The 22,327-nt window shown below is 44.0% G+C and overlaps 2 protein-coding genes across 4 annotated transcripts in view; one reads left to right on the top strand and one right to left on the bottom strand.

The window, feature by feature from the left end:
- LOC110531911 (coiled-coil domain-containing protein 146) overlaps positions 1 to 5,330 on the top strand; it is a 71,360-nt gene extending 66,030 nt beyond the window's left edge. The window contains exons 19-21 of the mRNA XM_090213416.1: positions 2,157 to 2,258; positions 3,692 to 3,838; positions 4,213 to 5,330. Coding sequence (XP_090069542.1) covers positions 2,157 to 2,258; positions 3,692 to 3,838; positions 4,213 to 4,413 — 450 coding nt within the window. The 3' untranslated portion in view covers positions 4,414 to 5,330. The remainder of the gene's footprint in view (positions 1 to 2,156; positions 2,259 to 3,691; positions 3,839 to 4,212) is intronic.
- Positions 5,331 to 6,125: 795 nt separating this feature from the next.
- LOC110531908 (gamma-secretase-activating protein) overlaps positions 6,126 to 22,327 on the bottom strand; it is a 35,228-nt gene continuing 19,026 nt past the window's right edge. For 2 of the 3 annotated variants that reach the window (XM_090213417.1, XM_090213419.1), the window contains 9 exons: positions 18,621 to 18,682; positions 16,063 to 16,158; positions 15,096 to 15,166; positions 14,544 to 14,638; positions 14,064 to 14,183; positions 10,500 to 10,561; positions 7,294 to 7,398; positions 7,077 to 7,173; positions 6,126 to 6,905 (listed from right to left, as the gene is read on the bottom strand). In XM_090213417.1, the coding sequence (XP_090069543.1) occupies positions 6,805 to 6,905; positions 7,077 to 7,173; positions 7,294 to 7,398; positions 10,500 to 10,561; positions 14,064 to 14,183; positions 14,544 to 14,638; positions 15,096 to 15,166; positions 16,063 to 16,158; positions 18,621 to 18,682 (809 nt within the window). In that variant the 3' untranslated portion in view covers positions 6,126 to 6,804. Of the gene's footprint in view, positions 6,906 to 7,076; positions 7,174 to 7,293; positions 7,399 to 10,499; positions 10,562 to 14,063; positions 14,184 to 14,543; positions 14,639 to 15,095; positions 15,167 to 16,062; positions 16,159 to 18,620; positions 18,683 to 21,042; positions 21,444 to 22,327 lie in introns of those variants that run through there. The other variant, XM_090213418.1, reaches the window with a different exon arrangement.

Raw genomic sequence — 22,327 nt, 5'->3', positions numbered from 1 at the left:
TATTAGTTTATCTGGAGGATATTAGATATTAGTTGGATCTGGAGGATGTTATATATTAGTTTATCTGGAGGATATTAGTTTATCTGGAGGATGTTATATATTAGTTTGATCTGGAGGATGTTATATATTAGTTTATCTGGACGATATTAGTTTGATCTAGAGGATGTTAGATATTAGTTTATCTGGAGGATGTTAGAAATTAGTTTATCTGGAGGATGTTAGATTGATCTGGAGGATGTTAGATATTAGTTTATCTGGAGGATGTTAGATATTAGTTTATCTGGAGGATGTTAGATATTAGTTTATCTGGAGGATGTCAGATATCAGTTTATCTGGAGGATATTAGATATTAGTTTATCTGGAGGATGTTAGATTGATCTGGAGGATGTTAGATATTAGTTTATCTGGAGGATGTTATATATTAGTTTATCTGGAGGATATTAGTTTGATCTAGAGGATGTTATATATTAGTTTATCTGGAGGATGTTAGATATTAGTTTATCTGGAGGATGTTAGATATTAGTTTATCTGGAGTATGTTAGATATCAGTTTATCTGGAGGATGTTAGATATCAGTTTATCTGGAGGATGTTAGATATTAGTTTATCTGGAGGATATTAGTTTATCTGGAGGATGTTAGATATTAGTTTATCTGGAGGATGTTAGATATCAGTTTATCTGGAGGATGTTAGATATTAGTTTATCTGGAGGATATTAGTTTATCTGGAGGATGTTAGATATTAGTTTATCTGGAGGATGTTAGATATTAGTTTATCTGGAGGATGTTAGATATTAGTTTATCTGGAGGATGTCAGATATTAGTTTATCTGGAGGATGTTAGATATCAGTTTATCTGGAGGATGTTAGATATCAGTTTATCTGGAGGATGTTAGATATTAGTTTATCTGGAGGATGTTAGATATTAGTTTATCTGGAGGATGTTAGATATTAGTTGGATCTGGAGGATGTTATATATTAGTTTATCTGGAGGATATTAGTTTATCTGGAGGATGTTAGATATTAGTTTGATCTGGAGGATGTTATATATTAGTTTATCTGGAGGATGTTAGATATTAGTTTATCTGGAGGATGTTAGATTGATCTGGAGGATGTTAGATATTAGTTTATCTGGAGGATGTTAGATATTAGTTTATCTGGAGGATGTTAGATATTAGTTTATCTGGAGGATGTCAGATATCAGTTTATCTAGAGGATATTAGATATTAGTTTATCTGGAGGATGTTAGATTGATCTGGAGGATGTTAGATATTAGTTTATCTGGAGGATGTTATATATTAGTTTATCTGGAGGATATTAGTTTGATCTAGAGGATGTTATATATTAGTTTATCTGGAGGATGTTAGATATCAGTTTATCTGGAGGATGTTAGATATCAGTTTATCTGGAGTATGTTAGATATCAGTTTATCTGGAGGATGTTAGATATTAGTTTATCTGGAGGATGTTAGATATTAGTTTATCTGGAGGATGTTAGATATTAGTTTGATCTGGAGGATGTTATATATTAGTTTATCTGGAGGATATTAGTTTATCTGGAGGATGTTAGATATTAGTTTATCTGGAGGATGTTAGATATTAGTTTGATCTGGAGGATGTTATATATTAGTTTATCTGGAGGATATTAGTTTGATCTAGAGGATGTTAGATATCAGTTTATCTGGAGGATGTTAGATATTAGTTTATCTGGAGGATGTTAGATATCAGTTTGCCATGCTAGTACTGTTCAGACAAGTACTGTTCAGACCAGGCTAGTACTGTTCAGACCAGACTAGTACTGTTCAGACCAGGCTAGTACTGTTCAGACCAGACTAGTACTGTTCAGACCAGACTAGTACTGTTCAGACCAGGCTAGTAGTGTTCAGACCAGGCTAGTACTGTTCAGACCAGGCTAGTACTGTTCAGACCAGACTAGTACTGTTCAGACCAGACTAGTACTGTTCAGACCAGGCTAGTACTGTTCAGACTAGTACTGTTCAGACTAGTACTGTTCAGACCAGACTAGTAGAACATGTTCCCAACTACCCCGCCGACTAGAGAAACTCTGTCTTTTCAAATATCATGTCAGTCTGGCTGTCTATCTGTCAGTCTGTCAGGCTGTCTGTGCGTTAACCAACCCCCTCTCTCTCCTCTCTCTCAGGTGAATGAGTTGCAGGGCCGTATCAAGGAGTCAACCAGGAGGATGATGGCCGTGGTGTCTGAGTTGTCGATGCGCCAAGCCAGCGCCATGACCCTGCAGCAGGTAAATAGGAGACTGTTTTAGATTGACCAGCATTTCCTAGTCTGGTGGACCTATACTGTAGATCCCTGTAGCCAACTGGGACCAGGCTAAGGTCAAGTCTAAGGATTATACTGTAGATCCCTGTAGCCAACTGGGACGAGGCTAAGGTCAAGTCTAAGGATTATACTGTAGATCCCTGTAACCAACTGGGACCAGGCCAAGGTCAAGTCTAAGGATTATACTGTAGATCCCTGTTGCCAACTGGGACCAGGCTAAGGTCAAGTCTAAGGATTATACTGTAGATCCATGTAACCAACTGGGACCAGGCTAAGGTCAAGTCTAAGGATTATACTGTAGATCCATGTAACCAACTGGGACCAGGCTAAGGTCAAATCTAAGGATTATACTGTAGATCCCTGTAGCCAACTGGGACCAGGCTAAGGTCAAGTCTAAGGATTATACTGTAGATCCCTGTAGCCAACTGGGACCAGGCTAAGGTCAAGTCTAAGGATTATACTGTAGATCCCTGTAGCCAACTGGGACCAGGCTAAGGTCAAGTCTAAGGATTATACTGTAGATCCCTGTAGCCAACTGGGACCAGGCTAAGGTCAAGTCTAAGGATTATACTGTAGATCCCTGTAGCCAACTGGGACCAGGCTAAGGTCAAGTCTACGGATTATACTGTAGATCCCTGTAACCAACTGGGACCAGGCTACGGTCAAGTCTAAGGATTATACTGTAGATCCCTGTAGCCAACTGGGACCAGGCTAAGGTCAAGTCTAAGGATTATACTGTAGATCCCTGTAGCCAACTGGGACCAGGCTAAGGTCAAGTCTAAGGATTATACTGTAGATCCCTGTAGCCAACTGGGACCAGGCTAAGGTAAAGTCTAAGGATTATACTGTAGATCCCTGTAGCCAACTGGGACCAGGCTAAGGTCAAGTCTAAGGATTATACTGTAGATCCCTGTAGCCAACTGGGACCAGGCTAAGGTCAAGTCTACGGATTATACTGTAGATCCCTGTAGCCAACTGGGACCAGGCTACGGTCAAGTCTAAGGATTATACTGTAGATCCCTGTAGCCAACTGGGACCAGGCTAAGGTCAAGTCTACGGATTATACTGTAGATCCCTGTAGCCAACTGGGACCAGGCTAAGGTCAAGTCTACGGATTATACTGTAGATCCCTGTAACCAACTGGGACCAGGCTAAGGTCAAGTCTACGGATTATACTGTAGATCCCTGTAACCAACTGGGACCAGGCTACGGTCAAGTCTAAGGATTATACTGTAGATCCCTGTAACCAACTGGGACCAGGCTAAGGTCAAGTCTAAGGATTTCCAACTTTTACAACATCATCCTCTTTCCCTACATCGATCTACCCAAGCACAAATATCCTCCTAATAATCTTCCTCTTCCTGACATTCCATGTTGTGTTGATCCCACCCCTGTCAGGAGCTGAAGGAGAGGGAGCTGTTCCTGGACACCTGCCACCGGCGCTTGGACCAGGGTCTGCCCCCCTCTGAAGACCTGGAGCAGGAGTGGCAACACATCCTCAGGGATGAGCAGCGCAGACAGGCCGACCAGCAGGAGAAAGACAGGGTCAGTCACCCTCCATGACCCTCTACCACAGGACTTTGAATTAGGGATAATTAATGGAGGAATTCATAAATGTTGAACTTGATGCTGAACTTTTGTACTTCTACACTGATAAGTTAACACTGCATTTAACACTTTGACTGTCTGGCAATCAGATAGAAAAGTTTTATGTAGAAATAGGCGTGTCTCTGACATGTAGCGAATGGGGAATCTTGTCAGCTCTATTCATGGTATTTCTATCTGCAATGTTCAGTACATTGAACCCTGTTCTCTCCAGTACATTTCTAGATACTCTTTTAGATGTACAGTATACCATGAGTTAAATACCAGTATATGGTATACTATGTTGATGACCTGGATTATCTCCTCTGTTATAGCTGGTGGAGGAGGAGGAGAGGTCCCAGCTCCCTAGTGGGGTGTACACCACGGCCGAGGCCCGACCCAATGCCTACATCCCCCTGGGGGACACCCTGCCCCTGCCCAAGCCCTACGGAGCCCTGGCCCCCTTCAAACCCTCCGAGCCCGGCACCAACATCAGACACATTCGCAAGCCTGAACCAAAACCCATTGAGATATAGACCTGGACCAAACCCATTGAGATATACTGTAGACCTGGACCAAACCCATTGATATATACTGTAGACCTGGACCAAAGCCATTGAGATATACTGTAGACCTGGACCAAACCCATTGAGATATACTGTAGACCTGGACCAAACCCATTGAGATATACTGTAGACCTGCACCAAACCCATTGAGATATACTGTAGACCTGGACCAAACCCATTGAGATATACTGTAGACCTGGACCAAACCCATTGAGATATACTGTAGACCTGGACCAAACCCATTGATATATACTGTAGACCTGGACCAAACCCATTGAGATATACTGTAGACCTGCACCAAACCCATTGAGATATACTGTAGACCTGGACCAAACCCATTGAGATATACTGTAGACCTGGACCAAACCCATTGAGATATACTATAGACCTGGACCAAACCCATTGAGATATACTGTAGACCTGGACCAAACCCATTGAGATATACTGTAGACCTGGACCAAACCCATTGAGATATACTGTAGACCTGGACCAAACCCATTGAGATATACTGTAGACTTGGACCAAACCCATTGAGATATACTGTAGACCTGGACCAAACCCATTGAGATATACTGTAGACCTGGACCAAACCCATTGAGATATACTGTAGACTTGGACCAAACCCATTGAGATATACTGTAGACCTGGACCAAACACTCTAGTACTACGTCTAACCCACCTAGATGTATCTGGGACTATAAAGTGACAACATACATTTAATCAACATTTAATTCAGTTAAATTTCTGTTGGCACTAATAGCACTCCATATGAGATACTCAGGTTACCAGTGACAGGAGAATATTTATAATCTAGTAGTGTAGCAGCCAATCATCACAGGGCCTTTAGAATCTCAACACAAGCTCATTAAACAGCAGGTATATTTGAACCTCGTCTGCTGTCTTGATCCTTTTTCCTTCCTGAGAAGCGGAGCAGGGAGCGTGCCATGCATCTGGGTTGGATTTCTGCTGAAGTCAGAGGCACGAGGTCTTACTGGCAACACTGTAGCTGTTTCTATTTACCCTCCTCCAGTAACCTAGACCTCACAGAGAATCTTTCAGAGGGATTTCACTGATCATTCTTTACATTTATGGTAAAGGAGGAAGAGAAAGTGGAGTGTGTGTGTGGTAATGAGTTACATTTGAGTTTGTGTGTGTGTGTGTGTGTGTGTGTGTGTGTGTGTGTGTGTGTGTGTGTGTGTGTGTGTGTGTGTGTGTGTGTGTGTGTGTGTGTGTGTGTGTGTGTGTGTGTGTGTGTGTGTGTGTGTGTGTGTGTGTGTGTGTGTGTGTGTGTGTGTGTGTGTGTGTGAGAGAGCTCTGCGATTCTGAGAATCAAAGTTTGGCTTTGGCAGAAGTGTGCCTGGTGTTCTGACTTGTGGAAGCATCCAAACCAGTGACATCAGCTATTCTGTAGAAAGCCTGTTAATTTCCTGAGCGACTGTATCTGTGGAGTTAGCCAGGTCTCAGTCTGTTCCCTCAGCTAACAGGGTGTGTCTCTGACTGTCTCAACCATAACAATCCACACTGCAGCAGAGTGGCTAACATTAGCATGTGATGATGGGATAATGCACTTATTTATGGTTGCCTTATCTGTCCCTTAATGTCACTGAGTCATAGAGAATAGTGTCAATGTGACGCTGCCACGGCTATCATGAGCAGTCTTATTGAACGTAGTCAGACAGTTGTTAGAAACATGCAACACATATTTTATTTAGAGTTTCATTGATACAATATGGCTTTACACGTGTAAACATGAAAACAAAAATCCCTTTTCCTGTTTATTATTGTACCTGATCAACACATTTCCTGGATTCCACACAACTGTGTTATTCCTGAAATCTAACCATGCATCAGTTCCTCTGAAATGGAAATATACAGGCATCATACAGGACACATGTTGTGGTAATTCAGACACCTTCCAGAGAACTTCCCTTCTTACTGTAAGAGCCTCATCCATCTGGTCTGTGCGGGAGGGTTGAGCAACAGGCAGAGAGGGCAGAAATATAAATCTGTCAAATGAATGCTTAACCGATGACTATTGTCACCAGACCCATTGTTCATCAGAATCTGATGTATTTTCATAGATTCTCATGTATTGGAATATTGAGTGATCAACATTTAAAGTGTAATTTCAAACAGTCCCCGAACTCTGACACAGTCCCCGAACTCTGACACAGTCCCCGCTCACTGACACAGTCCCCGCTCTCTGACACAGTCCCCGCTCACTGACACAGTCCCCGCTCACTGACACACAGTCCCCGCTCTCTGAGTACTAGTGGAATATGGAGTGTTGAGTGAAAACTTGGGAGCCTTGACCTGCTCCCCCTCTTTCTTCACCTCCCTTCACCTCGGTCTCTTCCTCCATCACTTGTCCTGGAAGCCCATCAGGATCAGAGTCTGTTTCAGAGCCGTCTCCTCCACAAACCTGGCATCCACATTCTCCTGCTCCTCAAAAGGGTTCAGAGCTGCAGCACCGAATAGACACACCATCAGACACCCACACACACAGTACACACACAGTACACACACAGTACACACACAGTACACACACAGTACACACACAGTACACACAGTTTGGCTGTTTAATAAGCTCGTTTCACTTGTGGAGACAAAAGAAGCATTCTCTGAATAAATACCTCGGTCTTCCACATCCAACAGAATTCTGGTCAGGAAGGTGAGAGGCAGGAACTCAGGCCTGAAGCCAGGCTCGTCTCTCTCCATGAACATAGAACCCTGGAACAACAGACAAACCATCTAACTAATCAAGTCCAGCAGTATTTACTTCCTGCTCTTGGTGATCTTGAATTGGTGATTGTACAGTTGATTAGTCGAAGCTGAATAAGACAGTGTTACTTTGGTTTTGGCGTGTTTCTCCAGCAGGCCTCTGACATAGTCTCTGGAGATACAGGCTGAACTGATGGGGTGATCCCACAGGTGACAGATCCTCTGCTCCATGGACTGGAAACAACAACAACAGTTATCTAGTTACCCCATGTCCTCGATCACCAGGCCTTCAACAGAAGTTTGTGTAAAACCAAACCTGTGTAAAACCTATCGTGTTGACTGGTAAATGAGTCGCTATTCGCTATGGGCCCGATTCCGACTTAGGGAACGACGCCTTTCCTACACACTTCTCGGTAGTCGGTTTTCAGACTTACCTTATGCAGGTGCGTAACGGGCATTGCAGGCGTTTCCCTTGCGCATGTAATTCAACCAATGAAAACCCTCCCACTTGCTGGCCAACAGATTTTCTCGTAGAGTTTTCATTCAATATGGGTTTCAGTCCATTTCTCTAAAGCCAATATGGGTTTCAGTTCATTTCTCTTAAAGCCAATATGGTTTTCAGTCCATTTCTCTTAAAGCCAATATGGTTTTCAGTCCATTTCTCTTAAAGCCAATATGGTTTTCAGTCCATTTCTCTTAAAGCCAATATGGTTTTCAGCCCATTCTCTTAAAGCCAATATGGTTTTCAGTACATTTCTCTTAAAGCCAATATGGTTTTCAGTCCATTCTCTTAAAGCCAATATGGATTTCAGTACATTTCTCTTAAAGCCAATATGGTTTTCAGTCCATTTCTCTTAAAGCCAATATAGTTTTCAGTCCATTCTCTTAAAGCCAATATGGGTTTCAGTACATTTCTCTTAAAGCCAATATGGTTCAGTTCATTTCTCTTAAAGCCAATATAGTTTTCAGTCCATTCTCTTAAAGCCAATATGGTTTTCAGTACATTTCTCTTAAAGCCGGGTGTACACTAAACGACTTTCAAAATCCTAACATCACTAAACCTCACATTGAACCACCACCTTTCCTGTTGTTTTGTTGTTGTCTTGCCAACCTAGTGGTGCACACTAAATGATGTGATTAAATTTAACGTAGCTACAACGAGCTGTGGCTCAAAGCAGCCTCAAACGTTGTCAGTCAGACATTCACTCTTGCCATACAGAGTTGAAATATCAAGCCAACATTTTTTGAATTGAATAACATTGCTTGTGAGCTTCAGAGCTGTAACGATTTCAAACCAACTTGGAGGCGCACTTTGGCTTTGAAGGCAAGTACAAACACATACTAGTAGTAGTCACCGCTCCTTCTGGAGACTCTACACATCCTGCGGAACAACGTCATCTCACTGGGTTCTTCTGGGGATTGTGTCTCCGATCTCAAAAACCTGTCTGGGACAGCTAAATCAGGGCCAAAATAATGTAGTGTACACCCGGCTTAAGCCATCCCTTTAAATACGGTGTACCCTTAATTATAATGTTGTTGACAGACTAGAATAGTTGGAGAGAACCGGGTTCAGACAATAGGGATCAATGAAAGAAAGACATCCATACATCTTCGTCTCCGTTTCAACTGGTAGATTTTTTTTTTAAATACTCTGATTTGTTAGATTATTTAGGCACATTTTAGTCTTAGGAAAGTATGTATGAATCATAAACCAACCGGTTTGGAGAGCCTCAAAATATATGTATGAATTAAAAAATACAGTGGTTTGATTCAATGTATGAAATATTGGAAGGTGGAAAAAGTGTAAAATAGGGGTTGAACTTCCCTGATTCTCACAACGGTCCAGTCGTGGTGAACCGTGAGTCTACCCTGATTCTCACAACGGGTCCAGTCGTGGTGAACCGTGAGTCTACCCTGATTCTCACAACGGTCCAGTTGTGGTGAACCGTGAGTCTACCCTGATTCTCACACCGGGTCCAGTCGTGGTGAACCGTGAGTCTACCCTGATTCTCACAACGGGTCCATTCGTGGTGAACCGTGAGTCTACCCTGATTCTCACACCGGGTCCAGTCGTGGTGAACCGTGAGTCTACCCTGATTCTCACAACGGGTCCAGTCGTGGTGAACCGTGAGTCTAGCCTGTTTCTCACAACGGGTCCAGTCTTGGTGAACCGTGAGTCTACCCTGATTCTCACACCGGGTCCAGTCGTGGTGAACCGTGAGTCTACCCTGATTCTCACACCGGGTCCAGTCGTGGTGAACCGTGAGTCTACCCTGATTCTCACACCGGGTCCAGTCGTGGTGAACCGTGAGTCTATCCTGATTCTCACACCGGGTCCAGTCGTGGTGAACCGTGAGTCAGGCTCCAGGTTTAACCTGCTACGTTTGGTCTGAGTTCCATAATGATCTAATAGGCTACATGTCCTACATCATTGCACAACGTTAGTCTATATGATCCAGTAATGCTAGCGACCTTCAGGAACAACGACACTGACGTGACAGTGGAAAGGAAAGGTCAACAGAATGGAATGATGCTAAATGGAAGGTACAAATGGAAGAAAACTAACACTTCTAAATGTATGTGGGTATTACTGATGGCGGCTCCTGATAGTGCCTAATATTTAACATGATACAAACTGTCAAATAAACCGGTGAAAAGCCCAGGCATATAATTCAAACATGTTAAACTGCATACATCAAGTCGGCAGGTTGAGCCCTACAGACGCCTGCAGCCTGGATCTCCACGTTTCATCCACGCAAATTATGAGGGCATACAATTCAAATGTGGAATAACGGCTCAGCTATTTATAGCCTATTTCACTGTCCCACTGGAGACCAGTAGGTTCATTAGACCTTATTCATGGTTTCATCGTGCGTGAAAAGGTGGTGGAATTATGAGGGAATTAAACCGAGGTCAGAATACGAAGTATCTGTAGACACCTCCGCCACAGTCTGATCTCCACCCTGTAGACACCTCCGCCACGCTCTGATCTCCACCCTGTAGACACCTCCGCCACACTCTGATCTCCACCCCAAACAAAACCGAGGTCAGAATATGCAGAGAGAGAAGTGCATCTAAAGGGAATTACATTCCATTTCCGCTCGCTTAACTCGGGATGGAAATCCCCCCTATGAATATGAGAATGAAGAGCAGAAGGAATGAGTCTGTTTCTCTGTTGTACCTTCTTCACTTCCCCTCTGGGCTGCAACAACAGTCCAAGAATCATCTGATTGGCTAAAAAAATAAATCACATTCCACTGCTTAGACAGCTGGAAGTAACAAACATCAGCAACTACAAGATGCAATTAACACCTTTGAGAGAAATGTAACTTTACCTCTGGTAGTCTCTTCAGAATGCTGAACTTCAGCTCCTCGTTGGCATCACTGTTGTCTAGATCTACACAAGAGGAAAAATAGACCGTTTTTTAATTAACTTAATTAAAATCATTGAAACCTTTCATCTTCAGTAATACTGTTTCTGTTGTCCCAGGAGGACTTTCTGGGAGTGAAAAACACCAAGGTTAAAGTCCATATCAAACATTATCAACCATATCTAACTACTACATTATTCAAAACACCAAGGTTAAAGTCCATATCAAACATTATCAACCATCTCTGACTACTACATTATTCAAAACACGTTAAGAGCAAATACACCAATTCATTTAGCCACTTTCTTACACAGAACTTATTATCTGACATTTTCCTTATCACCGTCTAGATGAAATACTGAAAACAATCATGTTTTGTACTTTGCTTTCATCTTCAGAGATTGTTTTGTTTGTCCCCTGGGGAAGAGCTGTGATATAAACTGTACGGAAACTGGCCAAGCATGAAACACTTTCTAGTATTGCCTTCTGATTGTTACCAGGTACAAAAAGAGCCAGTGTGGTAACAGGAACACTAACATCCCTCTGTTTGGGTATTGTAACATCTTAACACAAGACTGTATTGTAATGGGATATCTTAAAAGATTGAGATGTCAATGCAAGTATTGAGAAACCTGTCCAAGCATGAAAGGGTATCGAGGGCTGTATGCATTGCACCATTCTTCCTACTAGGTACTGACCGTCTGTCTGGGAGGGTTTGTACGAGTTGACCTTTGTATTACAAGAGTGTAAGTCAAGACATTTAGATTCTCTCAAGCAAACTGTTTGGGTATAGCAATAACACTTCAATGTCTTTGTAAAGAAACAACTACAGATATGAAGATATGAATGCAATTATTGTTGCAATTCAAACTGGATGAGGGATGAGGGCATGTTAAGTCTGAGCTTGTATCTAACAGGGATAAAACCCTGCAGGACTGTGGGTGGGAGTGGTACTGGCACTTGGGCTTCTAGCTCTTACATTCCATGATCATTGTCTTGGCAAACACTACACTGTGCAACATCTACACAACACAGTCCCTCACTCCAGTCCCTCTCTCCAGTCCTTCAATCCAGTCCCTCACTCCAGTCCCTCGCTCCAGTCCCTCGCTCCAGTCCCTCAATCCCTCGCTCCAGTCCCTCGCTCCAGTCCCTCTCTCCCTCTCTCCAGTCCCTCTCTCCAGTCCCTCGCTCCAGTCCCTCGCTCCAGTCCCTCGCTCCAGTCCCTCGCTCCAGTCCTTCAATCCAGTCCCTCTCTCCAGTCCCTCGCTCCAGTCCCTCGCTCCAGTCCCTCTCTCCAGTCCCTCAATCCCTCGCTCTAGTCCCTCTCTCCAGTCCCTCGCTCCAGTCCCTCAATCCCTCGCTCCAGTCCCTCGCTCCAGTCCCTCGCTCCAGTCCCTCGCTCCAGTCCCTCGCTCCAGTCCCTCACTCTAGTCCCTCACTCCAACTACAGTACCAGCCAATCAGTTGTGTTGTGACAAGGTAGAGGTGGTATATAGAAGATAGCCCTATTTGGTAAAAGTACAAATCCATAGTATGTCAAGAACAGTTCAAATAAGCAAAGAGAAACGAGAGTCCATCATTACTTTAAGACATGAAGGTCCGTCAATCCGGGAGATTTAATGAACTTTTAATGTTTCTTCAAGTGCAGTCGCAAAAACTATTAAGCACTATGATGAAACAACAGTGTCCTAACGAGAGAGCACATGTTCTATGCCAGGCTAAATCATGCCTCATTAGCTCCTTATGACTGCCTCATCAACCCTGCCAGGAAATGTATAAACTTGGTCTCCACTATAAAAAGCATCTAGACATTATCTCCCATTTCTTATAGAGTCATTTGGTTTTCAACAGCAGACATTTGTATAAAACTTGTCAGTCTCTCCTTCGTTTTCTTAATTATCTTTTCTCTACCTTCTTATATAAAGTGAATGGTTCCGAACTAGACAGACAACAAATTGAGCTGGTTGTCATAGCAACACACACAACTTTTTTTTCCAGTTGACTAGCTAAATCGACACTTTGTTGCCAAAACTAAAATGGATGAGTGGAAGGAACATTTAGCTGTTTTGATCTTTTCAGATTTGGGCGACACTGCACTGAATGACCTAGAGAAAAGCCGAGTTAAGAATACAACCTGCGATGTGCGTTGTTGCTTCGAGGGCTGACTAGCAGAGAGGGCTGACTAGCAGAGAGGGCTGACTAGCGTGACTAGCAGAGAGGGCTGACTAGCAGAGAGGGCTGACTAGCGTGACTAGCAGAGAGGGCTGACTAGCGTGACTAGCAGAGAGGGCTGACTAGCAGAGAGGGCTGACTAGCGTGACTAGCAGAGAGGGCTGACTAGCAGAGAGGGCTGACTAGCAGAGAGGGCTGACTAGCAGAGAGGGCTGACTAGCAGAGAGGGCCGACTAGCAGAGAGGGCCGACTAGCAGAGAGGGCCGACTAGCAGAGAGGGCCGACTAGCAGAGAGGGCTGACTAGCAGAGAGGGCTGACTAGCAGAGAAGGAAAAAAAAGTTGTTGACTTCATCAAAACTGTCACTAAGGAAGAGTTTAGCATCCTTCCATTTCAACGTCATAGATTTAGCCGGTGGTCATTTGTGACAGAAACACCGGCTGGAATGCGGTTTTAACCAATCAGCATTCAGGACTAGACCCACCTGTTGTATAAACTTTGATGAACATGTACTTCATAGTATGTGTGTGTGTGTGTACTGTATCTTTATAACTTTGTAATGTCACCTTCACACTGAACTCCCAAGACCTATAACTCAAAGGTGTTTTGACAGTTACAGTGACCATGATAAATCAATGAACAGAGTGGAGTTATATTTTGTGACTGAGCTATTGCTGTTAGTGTCCTCTGTTAGATTAGATTGACCTCTAGGTGTATGTCCCAAATGCCACACTATTCCTTATATAGTGCACTACTTTTGACCAGAACCCACTTTCGACACGGTTACAGTATTAATCTGTATTGAAGCATGGAGGAGGCAGACACGGTTACAGTATTAATCTGTATTGAAGCATGGAGGAGGCAGACACGGTTACAGCATTAATCTGTATTGAAGCATGGAGGAGGCAGACACAGTTACAGTATTAATCTGTATTGAAGCATGGAGGAGGCAGACACGGTTACAGCATTAATCTGTATTGAAGCATGGAGGAGGCAGACACAGTTCCTCTGTAAGTAAGACAATAATGAATCTAAGAGGTTCCAGCTTACTGTGGAAAAGTACAGACCTGTATTGCCAGCTCTCTGACTCAGTGTTCATGAGGACACACCTTCCTGTAGTAATTACTGAGAAATGACATTATGGCACAATAGCTGAATCATGCCATCTGATAAATTGTGTGTATGTGTGTATATACAGAGTATATGCACATATTGCGTGTGTGTGTGCGCGTGCGTGTGTGTGTAATGCGTGCGTGTGTGTGTGTGTGTGTGCATGCGTGTGTGTGTGTGTGTAGTGCGTGTGTAGTGCGTGTGTGTGTGTGTGTGCGTGCGTGCGTGCGTGTAATGCAGCGTGAACCTGTCATGAGTCGTGAGACGAAGGGCTCGGTGAGCTGCAGCACACCATGGTCAACGTACTGCAGGAAGGTGTGTCTGGGGAGACAGCGAACGCCCAACACGGACAGTAGAGTGTGATACCCTGCAGACACACAGCAACACCACGTCAGATGCCATTTGCTTGAATATGTATTTAATATTGTAGAGGCAGGCTCTCTATAAGAGAGAAGCAGGCTCTCTATAAGAGAGAAGCAGGCTCTCTATAAGAGAGAAGCAGGCTCTCTATAAGAGAGAAGCAGGCTCTCTATAAGAGAGAAGCAGGCTCTCTATAAGAGAGAAGCAGGCTCTCTATAAGCTCTGTTGAAGTGCTTTGTTATTTTCAGACACTGGACAGGGAGGTTCAAATAAGTTTAACGCCTTGGTTATTTGGAGAAGGTTGAACAAGGTAAAATACATGAATAAACAGTGTTATTTTGAGAAGATTAAACGGGGTTCTTCTTACCAGGAGGGAGGGGGAGACACAGAGTCTTTGTAGCCTCCAGTATCCGACACATCACGTGAAACACGGCCCACTCTGCTGAACTCCCCCGTTGCTTTCTACAGCAGAGAGGATAGTAAACATCAATGGGACAGGACTTGCATACACACTGTAGACACACACACACACACACACACACACACACAAACTAAACACACACTAACACAAACTAAACACACTAACACAAACTAAACACACTAACACAAACTAAACACACTAACACAAACTAAACACACACACTAACACAAACTAACACAAACTAAACACACACACTAACACAAACTAAACACACACACTAACACAAACTAAACACACACACTAACACAAACTAAACACACACACTAACACAAACTAAACACACACACTAACACAAACTAAACACACACTAACACAAACTAAACACACTAACAAAATAAACACACACTAACACAAACTAAACACACACACTAACACAAACTAAACATACACACACACTAATAGACTAACACACACACACACACACAGGGAGGAACTTACAAGCACAGCACCAGAGGGCCTAGTTTGTACTTCAGCCACACAGACTCCAGCATGCGTCTGATCAGCTCCAGCTACACACACACACACACATACCAAACACCCACACACCAAACACACACATCAAACACCCACACACCAAACACACACACACCAAACACACACACACACATACCAAACACCCACACACACACACACCAAACACCCCCACACACACACACACAGAAAAGAGGTCAGGGATGAATGCTCTAAGAATTTAAACATCTGATTTACTGAAATGTTACATGATAAGACCACTATTAAAATGTTCCACATTCACTTCCTGTTTACACAGTTTCACACACTGTAACACTTCCTATTTTCTCTACTGAGCAACAAATTAATAGTAGTCCGTGCCAACACGTAGCAAGAGAAGCAGGTGTTACTATGATTTATTTATACACTGCCACTTTCACAACCCGACACACACACACACCGCTAGCCGACTAACACACACACACCGCTAGCCGACTAACACACACACACCGCTAGCCAACTAACACACACTGTGACTGACCAAGCATGACCACTCACATCCTCTTCTCCTCTCTCTCTTACTGCAATAACAGGAAGAAACACTACCACATTTACATCCTGACACACACACACACACACAATCTCACACTCACACACACTTTATGGAAAGGCTTGTGTCTTCCTGATATGGAGTGCACTACTTCCATGTGAGGTTCAGGGTTTTCTTCAGTCAGTGATATCTATGTACGATGTACCGTACAGAGCCTCTCTGACGTCATAACTGAGCTGTGAACAGTGGGAAGTAGATCTGTCATCCACAGGAGGAAGTACATGTATTGGAGGATAATGGTTATTGTCATTTCTCAACTACAATCTGTCTGTCTCGGGCCTTTCTTTGTGTAACCGCAAAAACAATGGAAACAGTGTTTGGGTCATGTAGAATAAGAACACACACCAGCTTGGCCACGTAGTTCACCACCAGCACGTCGATCTTCTTCTTCCCCAGACGAGGCAGGTGTCTGTTGAGGTGCTCTCTCAGCTTGTCCACCATCTATAGGAAACACAACACTTCACATTGAAGGTGTCTGTCTGTCTGTATGTGTGGTTCCCTTGATGTTCCCCTGTTCCTCTGTGTCCCTGTTTCCCCTTTCCCTCTAACAGTGTCCTACATTATTATTATCAGGAAGGAGAGTGGAGCAGGAGCCTACTGGGACTTACATACACACGTAGGTACACACACACAAACTGCAGGTTCACACAAACACACACACAATTATAGGTACACACACACACTGCAGGTACACACACACACACACACTGAGGTACACACTGCAGGTACACACACACACACTGTAGGTACATACACACACACTGTAGGTACATACACACACACTGTAGGTACATACACACACTGCAGGTACATACACACACTGCAGGTACATACACACACTGCAGGTACACACTCCTGGAGCAGGAGAGACCTATCTGACCTGCAGGTGGAATAGCCTGCTGGGAGCAGAGCTGACGAGTCTAAGAATAGTTACCCTGCTGGTTGATGCTGAGAGGACCACAGCTAGACTACCCTAGTGTTTTACAACTGGGGATAGGTAGAATAGTTACCCTGCTGGTTGATGCTGAGAGGACCACAGCTAGACTACCCTAGTGTTTTACAACTGGGGATAGGTAGAATAGTTACCCTGCTGGTTGATGCTGAGAGGACCACAGCTAGACTACCCTAGTGTTTTACAACTGGGGATAGGTAGAATAGTTACCCTGCTGGTTGATGCTGAGAGGACCACAGCTAGACTACCCTAGTGTTTTACAACTGGGGATAGGTAGAATAGTTACCCTGCTGGTTGATGCTGAGAGGACCACAGCTAGACTACCCTAGTGTTTTACAACTGGGGATAGGTAGAATAGTTACCCTGCTGGTTGATGCTGAGAGGACCACAGCTAGACTACCCTAGTGTTTTACAACTGGGGATAGGTAGAATAGTTACCCTGCTGGTTGATGCTGAGAGGACCACAGCTAGACTACCCTAGTGTTTTACAACTGGGGATAAGTAGAATAGTTACCCTGCTGGTTGATGCTGAGAGGACCACAGCTAGACTACCCTAGTGGTTTACAACTGGGGATAGGTAGAATAGTTACCCTGCTGGTTGATGCTGAGAGGACCACAGCTAGACTACCCTAGTGTTTTACAACTGGGGATAGGTAGAATAGTTACCCTGCTGGTTGATGCTGAGAGGACCACAGCTAGACTACCCTAGTGTTTTACAACTGGGGATAGGTAGAATAGTTACCCTGCTGGTTGATGCTGAGAGGACCACAGCTAGACTACCCTAGTGTTTTACAACTGGAGATAGGTAGAATAGTTACCCTGCTGGTTGATGCTGAGAGGACCACAGCTAGACTACCCTAGTGTTTTACAACTGGGGATAGGTAGAATAGTTACCCTGCTGGTTGATGCTGAGAGGACCACAGCTAGACTACCCTAGTGTTTTACAACTGGGGATAGGTAGAATAGTTACCCTGCTGGTTGATGCTGAGAGGACCCCAGCTAGGCTACCCTAGTGTTTTACAACTGGGGATAGGTAGAATAGTTACCCTGCTGGTTGATGCTGAGAGGACCACAGCTAGACTACCCTAGTGTTTTACAACTGGGGATAGGTAGAATAGTTACCCTGCTGGTTGATGCTGAGAGGACCACAGCTAGACTACCCTAGTGTTTTACAACTGGGGATAGGTAGAATAGTTACCCTGCTGGTTGATGCTGAGAGGACCACAGCTAGACTACCCTAGTGTTTTACAACTGGGGATAGGTAGAATAGTTACCCTGCTGGTTGATGCTGAGAGGACCACAGCTAGACTACCCTAGTGTTTTACAACTGGGGATAGGTAGAATAGTTACCCTGCTGGTTGATGCTGAGAGGACCACAGCTAGACTACCCTAGTGTTTTACAACTGGGGATAGGTAGAATAGTTACCCTGCTGGTTGATGCTGAGAGGACCCCAGCTAGACTACCCTAGTGTTTTACAACTGGGGATAGGTAGAATAGTTACCCTGCTGGTTGATGCTGAGAGGACCCCAGCTAGACTACCCTAGTGTTTTACAACTGGAGATAGGTAGAATAGAACCTGCTGAAACACTAACGTCTCTTAAATCTCAGGGACAGCAATTTCAGGATGGAAATAGTTGCTGCTGTAAGGCTAAAAACTCCTGGGAATAGACTGCAATGTCAGGATCGAAAAGGGACAACTATTTTTATCATGCGTGTTGTGTGTTGTCAGCTAACTGCTTGCCCTGATGAACCTTGGTCTTGGTAAGCTGGACAAGCCTGCATTCCAACCCAGCACTAAAACAGTGCTGACACTGATCTAAGATCAGTTTAACATTTCCCCCCCTAATGGTTAAGATTGGGATCTGGGGAGGTTAAACTGATCCTAGATCTGTCTGTGCCCGAGGGCACCTTCCACCCAGAGTATCATGGCTGCTGTATCTTGTGACTCACCAGGCCTATGAGCGCCCTCTGCTGGCTATCCTCCTCCTGGAACAACGGAACCACTTTCTGGTCTGCAGAGGAACACCATAACACAGTGGATTTAGACTTTTCATTACATCTCATAGAGTTGGACATAAGGCAAAACAAACAGTCATGAGTCAGGACGAGGAAGAGGATTGCCTAATGATTTAAGAGAGATGAGTAAGTAGGGTTGCACATTTTGGGGAATATTCAGAAGTGGAAACTTTCCGTGGGAATTAACGGGAATATATGGGAATTAACGGGAATATATGGGAATGAATATTAATACCATTTAAATATAGATGTTTTTTGTATTGGATATATTTACCATATCATATGGAGACAGAAACCTTTTACCTTGTCATACGTAGACATAAATCAAATGATTAAATCCTTCCAATAGAAATACAAAAAAATATTTAGTACGAATTGAACTTGAATTAAATGAGTTGACTCTTCAAATGGGATGATTTCACTGAACAACAGAAAGGGAATACTGAATGATCCCCAATTGATCCATCACATCTCCCAAAAATGTTTTCAACATCTGTTAAATGATAGTCTAGAAACTAAAGCTTTGGTTGTCTTCCTCTCAGGTTTCCATGTCTTCTCCCTGGACCTCCTCAATGTCCACCTCTTGAACATCAGACTCTGAGGCCTCATCTTCGCTGTCACTTTCCAACCTTGTTGAGGCTCGTTGTCAGGCTCAAAAGCCTCATATTTGCCCGGGTGGCCACCAATTTTTTGGGGGGTGGGATTTGGAGGATGATGGAGGCAACAGGGGAAAGAGCCTCAGATCCACAAAGTCCCTTCCACCAGGTGGCTGATGAGATATGTTGGCATGACTACCATACTGCATCTCCATCCCAAAGCCCTTGCTTGGAAGTGTACTTCACCAGACTGCCAAGAACCTTGCCCTCATCCAGGCCAAGGTGGCGAGACACGGTATTGATGACACCATAGGCCTTGTTGATCTCTGCACCAGACAGGATGCTCTTGCCAGTATACTTGGGGTCCAACATGTACGCTGCGGCGTGTTTGGGCTTCAGGCAGAAGTCTTCATGCTTTTTGATGTATTTCAGAACTGCAGTTTCCTCTGCTTGGAGCAACAGTGGAGTGGGCAGGGCAGTATGGATTTATTCTCTTACCTCTGCAAGCAGAGTCTGAACATCAGACAGGATGGCATTGTCTCCCTCAATCCGTCCAATGGCTACTGCTATAGGTTTCAGGCTGCTTACCACTCTCTCCCAAAATACATTATCCATGAGGATCCTCTTGATGGGGCTGTCCATATCGGCAGACTGTGATATGGCCATTTCTTGGAGAGACTCCTTCCCCTCCAGGAGACTGCCAAACATGATGACAACACCACCCCAAAGGGTGTTGCTGGGCAGCTTCAATGTGGTTCTCTTATTCTTCTCACAGACCTTCTGTGGTCCAAGGTCATTGATGACTGCCTTCAGCTCATCTACAATGTAGAGACCGGTGTGTCTGTTGTCCCTTGTGTCTGTGCTCTTGTAGAATACTGGTTGAGGGGTGGAGATGATGCAGTTAATTATTATTGGCCACGAACATTCGACCACCAATCAGAGATGATTGCAATACAGTCTGCTTTCTCTACGATTTGCTTGACCTTCACTTGAACTCTGTTGAACTCTGCATCCAGCAAATTACAGAGGGACATCTCCATGGTCTTTTCACTACAGAGGGACATCTCCATGGTCTTTTCACTACAGAGGGACATCTCCATGGTCTTTTCACTACAGAGGGATATCTCCATGGTCTTTTCATTACAGAGGGACATCTCCATGGTCTTTTCATTGCAGAGGGACATCTCCATGGTCTTTTCATTGCAGAGGGATATCTCCATGGTCTTTTCATTACAGAGGGATATCTCCATGGTCTTTTCACTACAGAGGGACATCTCCATGGTCTTTTCACTACAGAGGGACATCTCCATGGTCTTTTCACTACAGAGGGACATCTCCATGGTCTTTTCATTACAGAGGGATATCTCCATGGTCTTTTCACTACAGAGGGACATCTCCATGGTCTTTTCACTACAGAGGGACATCTCCATGGTCTTTTCACTACAGAGGGACATCTCCATGGTCTTTTCATTACAGAAGGACATCTCCATGGTCTTTTCACTACAGAGGGACATCTCCATGGTCTTTTCACTACAGAGGGACATCTCCATGGTCTTTTCATTGCAGAGGGATATCTCCATGGTCTTTTCATTACTGAAGGACATCTCCATGGTCTTTTCATTACAGAGGGACATATCCATGGTCTTCATTACAGAGGGACATATCCATGGTCTTCATTACAGAGGGACATATCCATGGTCTTCATTACAGAGGGACATATCCATGGTCTTCATTACAGAGGGACATCTCCATGGTCTTCATTACAGAGGGACATCTCCATGGTCTTCATTACAGAGGGACATATCCATGGTCTTCATTACAGAGGGACATCTCCATGGTCTTTTCATTACAGAGGGACATCTCCATGGATAAACTGAAACAATACAGTCAGAGAAGATGACAAGGACAATGAAGGGGGGAGAGGAAAAAGTCAACTTTTCTGTGAGTCGGGATATTGGTGTGGAGAATGATGAATGGTGGTCAGTATGGGAGAGAGTGTGTACGGGTGAGAGACAGACAGAGAGACAGAGAGAGAGTGAGACAGAGCAAGAGCGAGAGAGCAGTGTGTGTGACAGAGAGTGAGGTTGTGTGTTGTCCGTGCGTGGCCCATGTGAGGTTGAGGTAGAGCGATGTCCAATCTCGTGGTTGAGCAACATTTGGACTAGGGTCAGGAAGCAGTGAAGGAGAGGAGAAAAAAAGACAGGGAGAAAGAAGGAAAGCAAGTGAGAGAGACGCCCTTCTCCTCCCATTCTTATATAACCATGTGGCATTCTTCCCCTCTTTTCTCTCTCTCTCCCTGAATGATAAATCATCAACAACTGTGGGCTCCGAGAGCGATGTTCTCCAGTGGACTCAAGTATGTGACCCTGAAACTCAAGTTGGGGGATTTCTTTAACTGAAGCAGAAGACATTTCCTATCTGTAGTCAAGGGTAAATGAGCTCACGTTAACTGACCTGCCAGCATCTTAATATACCAGTGTTATTCTAGGTATAATAATCACAATAACAGCTTCATAGCCAAAGGACCAATATCAAGGTCTAGAGAGGCAAGGTTTCTCACAATCCTAGAGACAAGGTTTCTCACAATCCTAGAGACAAGGTTTCTCACAATCCTAGAGACAAGGTTTCTTACAATCCTAGAGACAAGGTTTCTCACAATCCTAGAGAGACAAGGTTTCTCACAATCCTAGAGACAAGGTTTCTCACAATCCTAGAGACAAGGTTTCTCACAATCCTAGAGACAAGGTTTCTCACAATCCTAGAGAGACAAGGTTTCTTACAATCCTAGAGACAAGGTTTCTCACAATCCTAGAGACAAGGTTTCTTACAATCCTAGAGACAAGGTTTCTCACAATCCTAGAGACAAGGTTTCTCACAATCCTAGAGACAAGGTTTCTTACAATCCTAGAGACAAGGTTTCTTACAATCCTAGAGACAAGGTTTCTCACAATCCTAGAGACAAGGTTTCTCACAATCCTAGAGACAAGGTTTCTCACAATCCTAGAGACAAGGTTTCTCACAATCCTAGAGAGACAAGGTTTCTTA

This window comes from Oncorhynchus mykiss, chromosome 21, assembly GCF_057628025.1.
Source record: "Oncorhynchus mykiss isolate SJ-2025 chromosome 21, ASM5762802v1, whole genome shotgun sequence".
Lineage (NCBI taxonomy): Eukaryota > Metazoa > Chordata > Actinopteri > Salmoniformes > Salmonidae > Oncorhynchus > Oncorhynchus mykiss.
The sequence above is the reverse complement of the archived record's forward strand: the minus strand, read 5'-3'. Positions and strand labels throughout refer to the sequence as shown.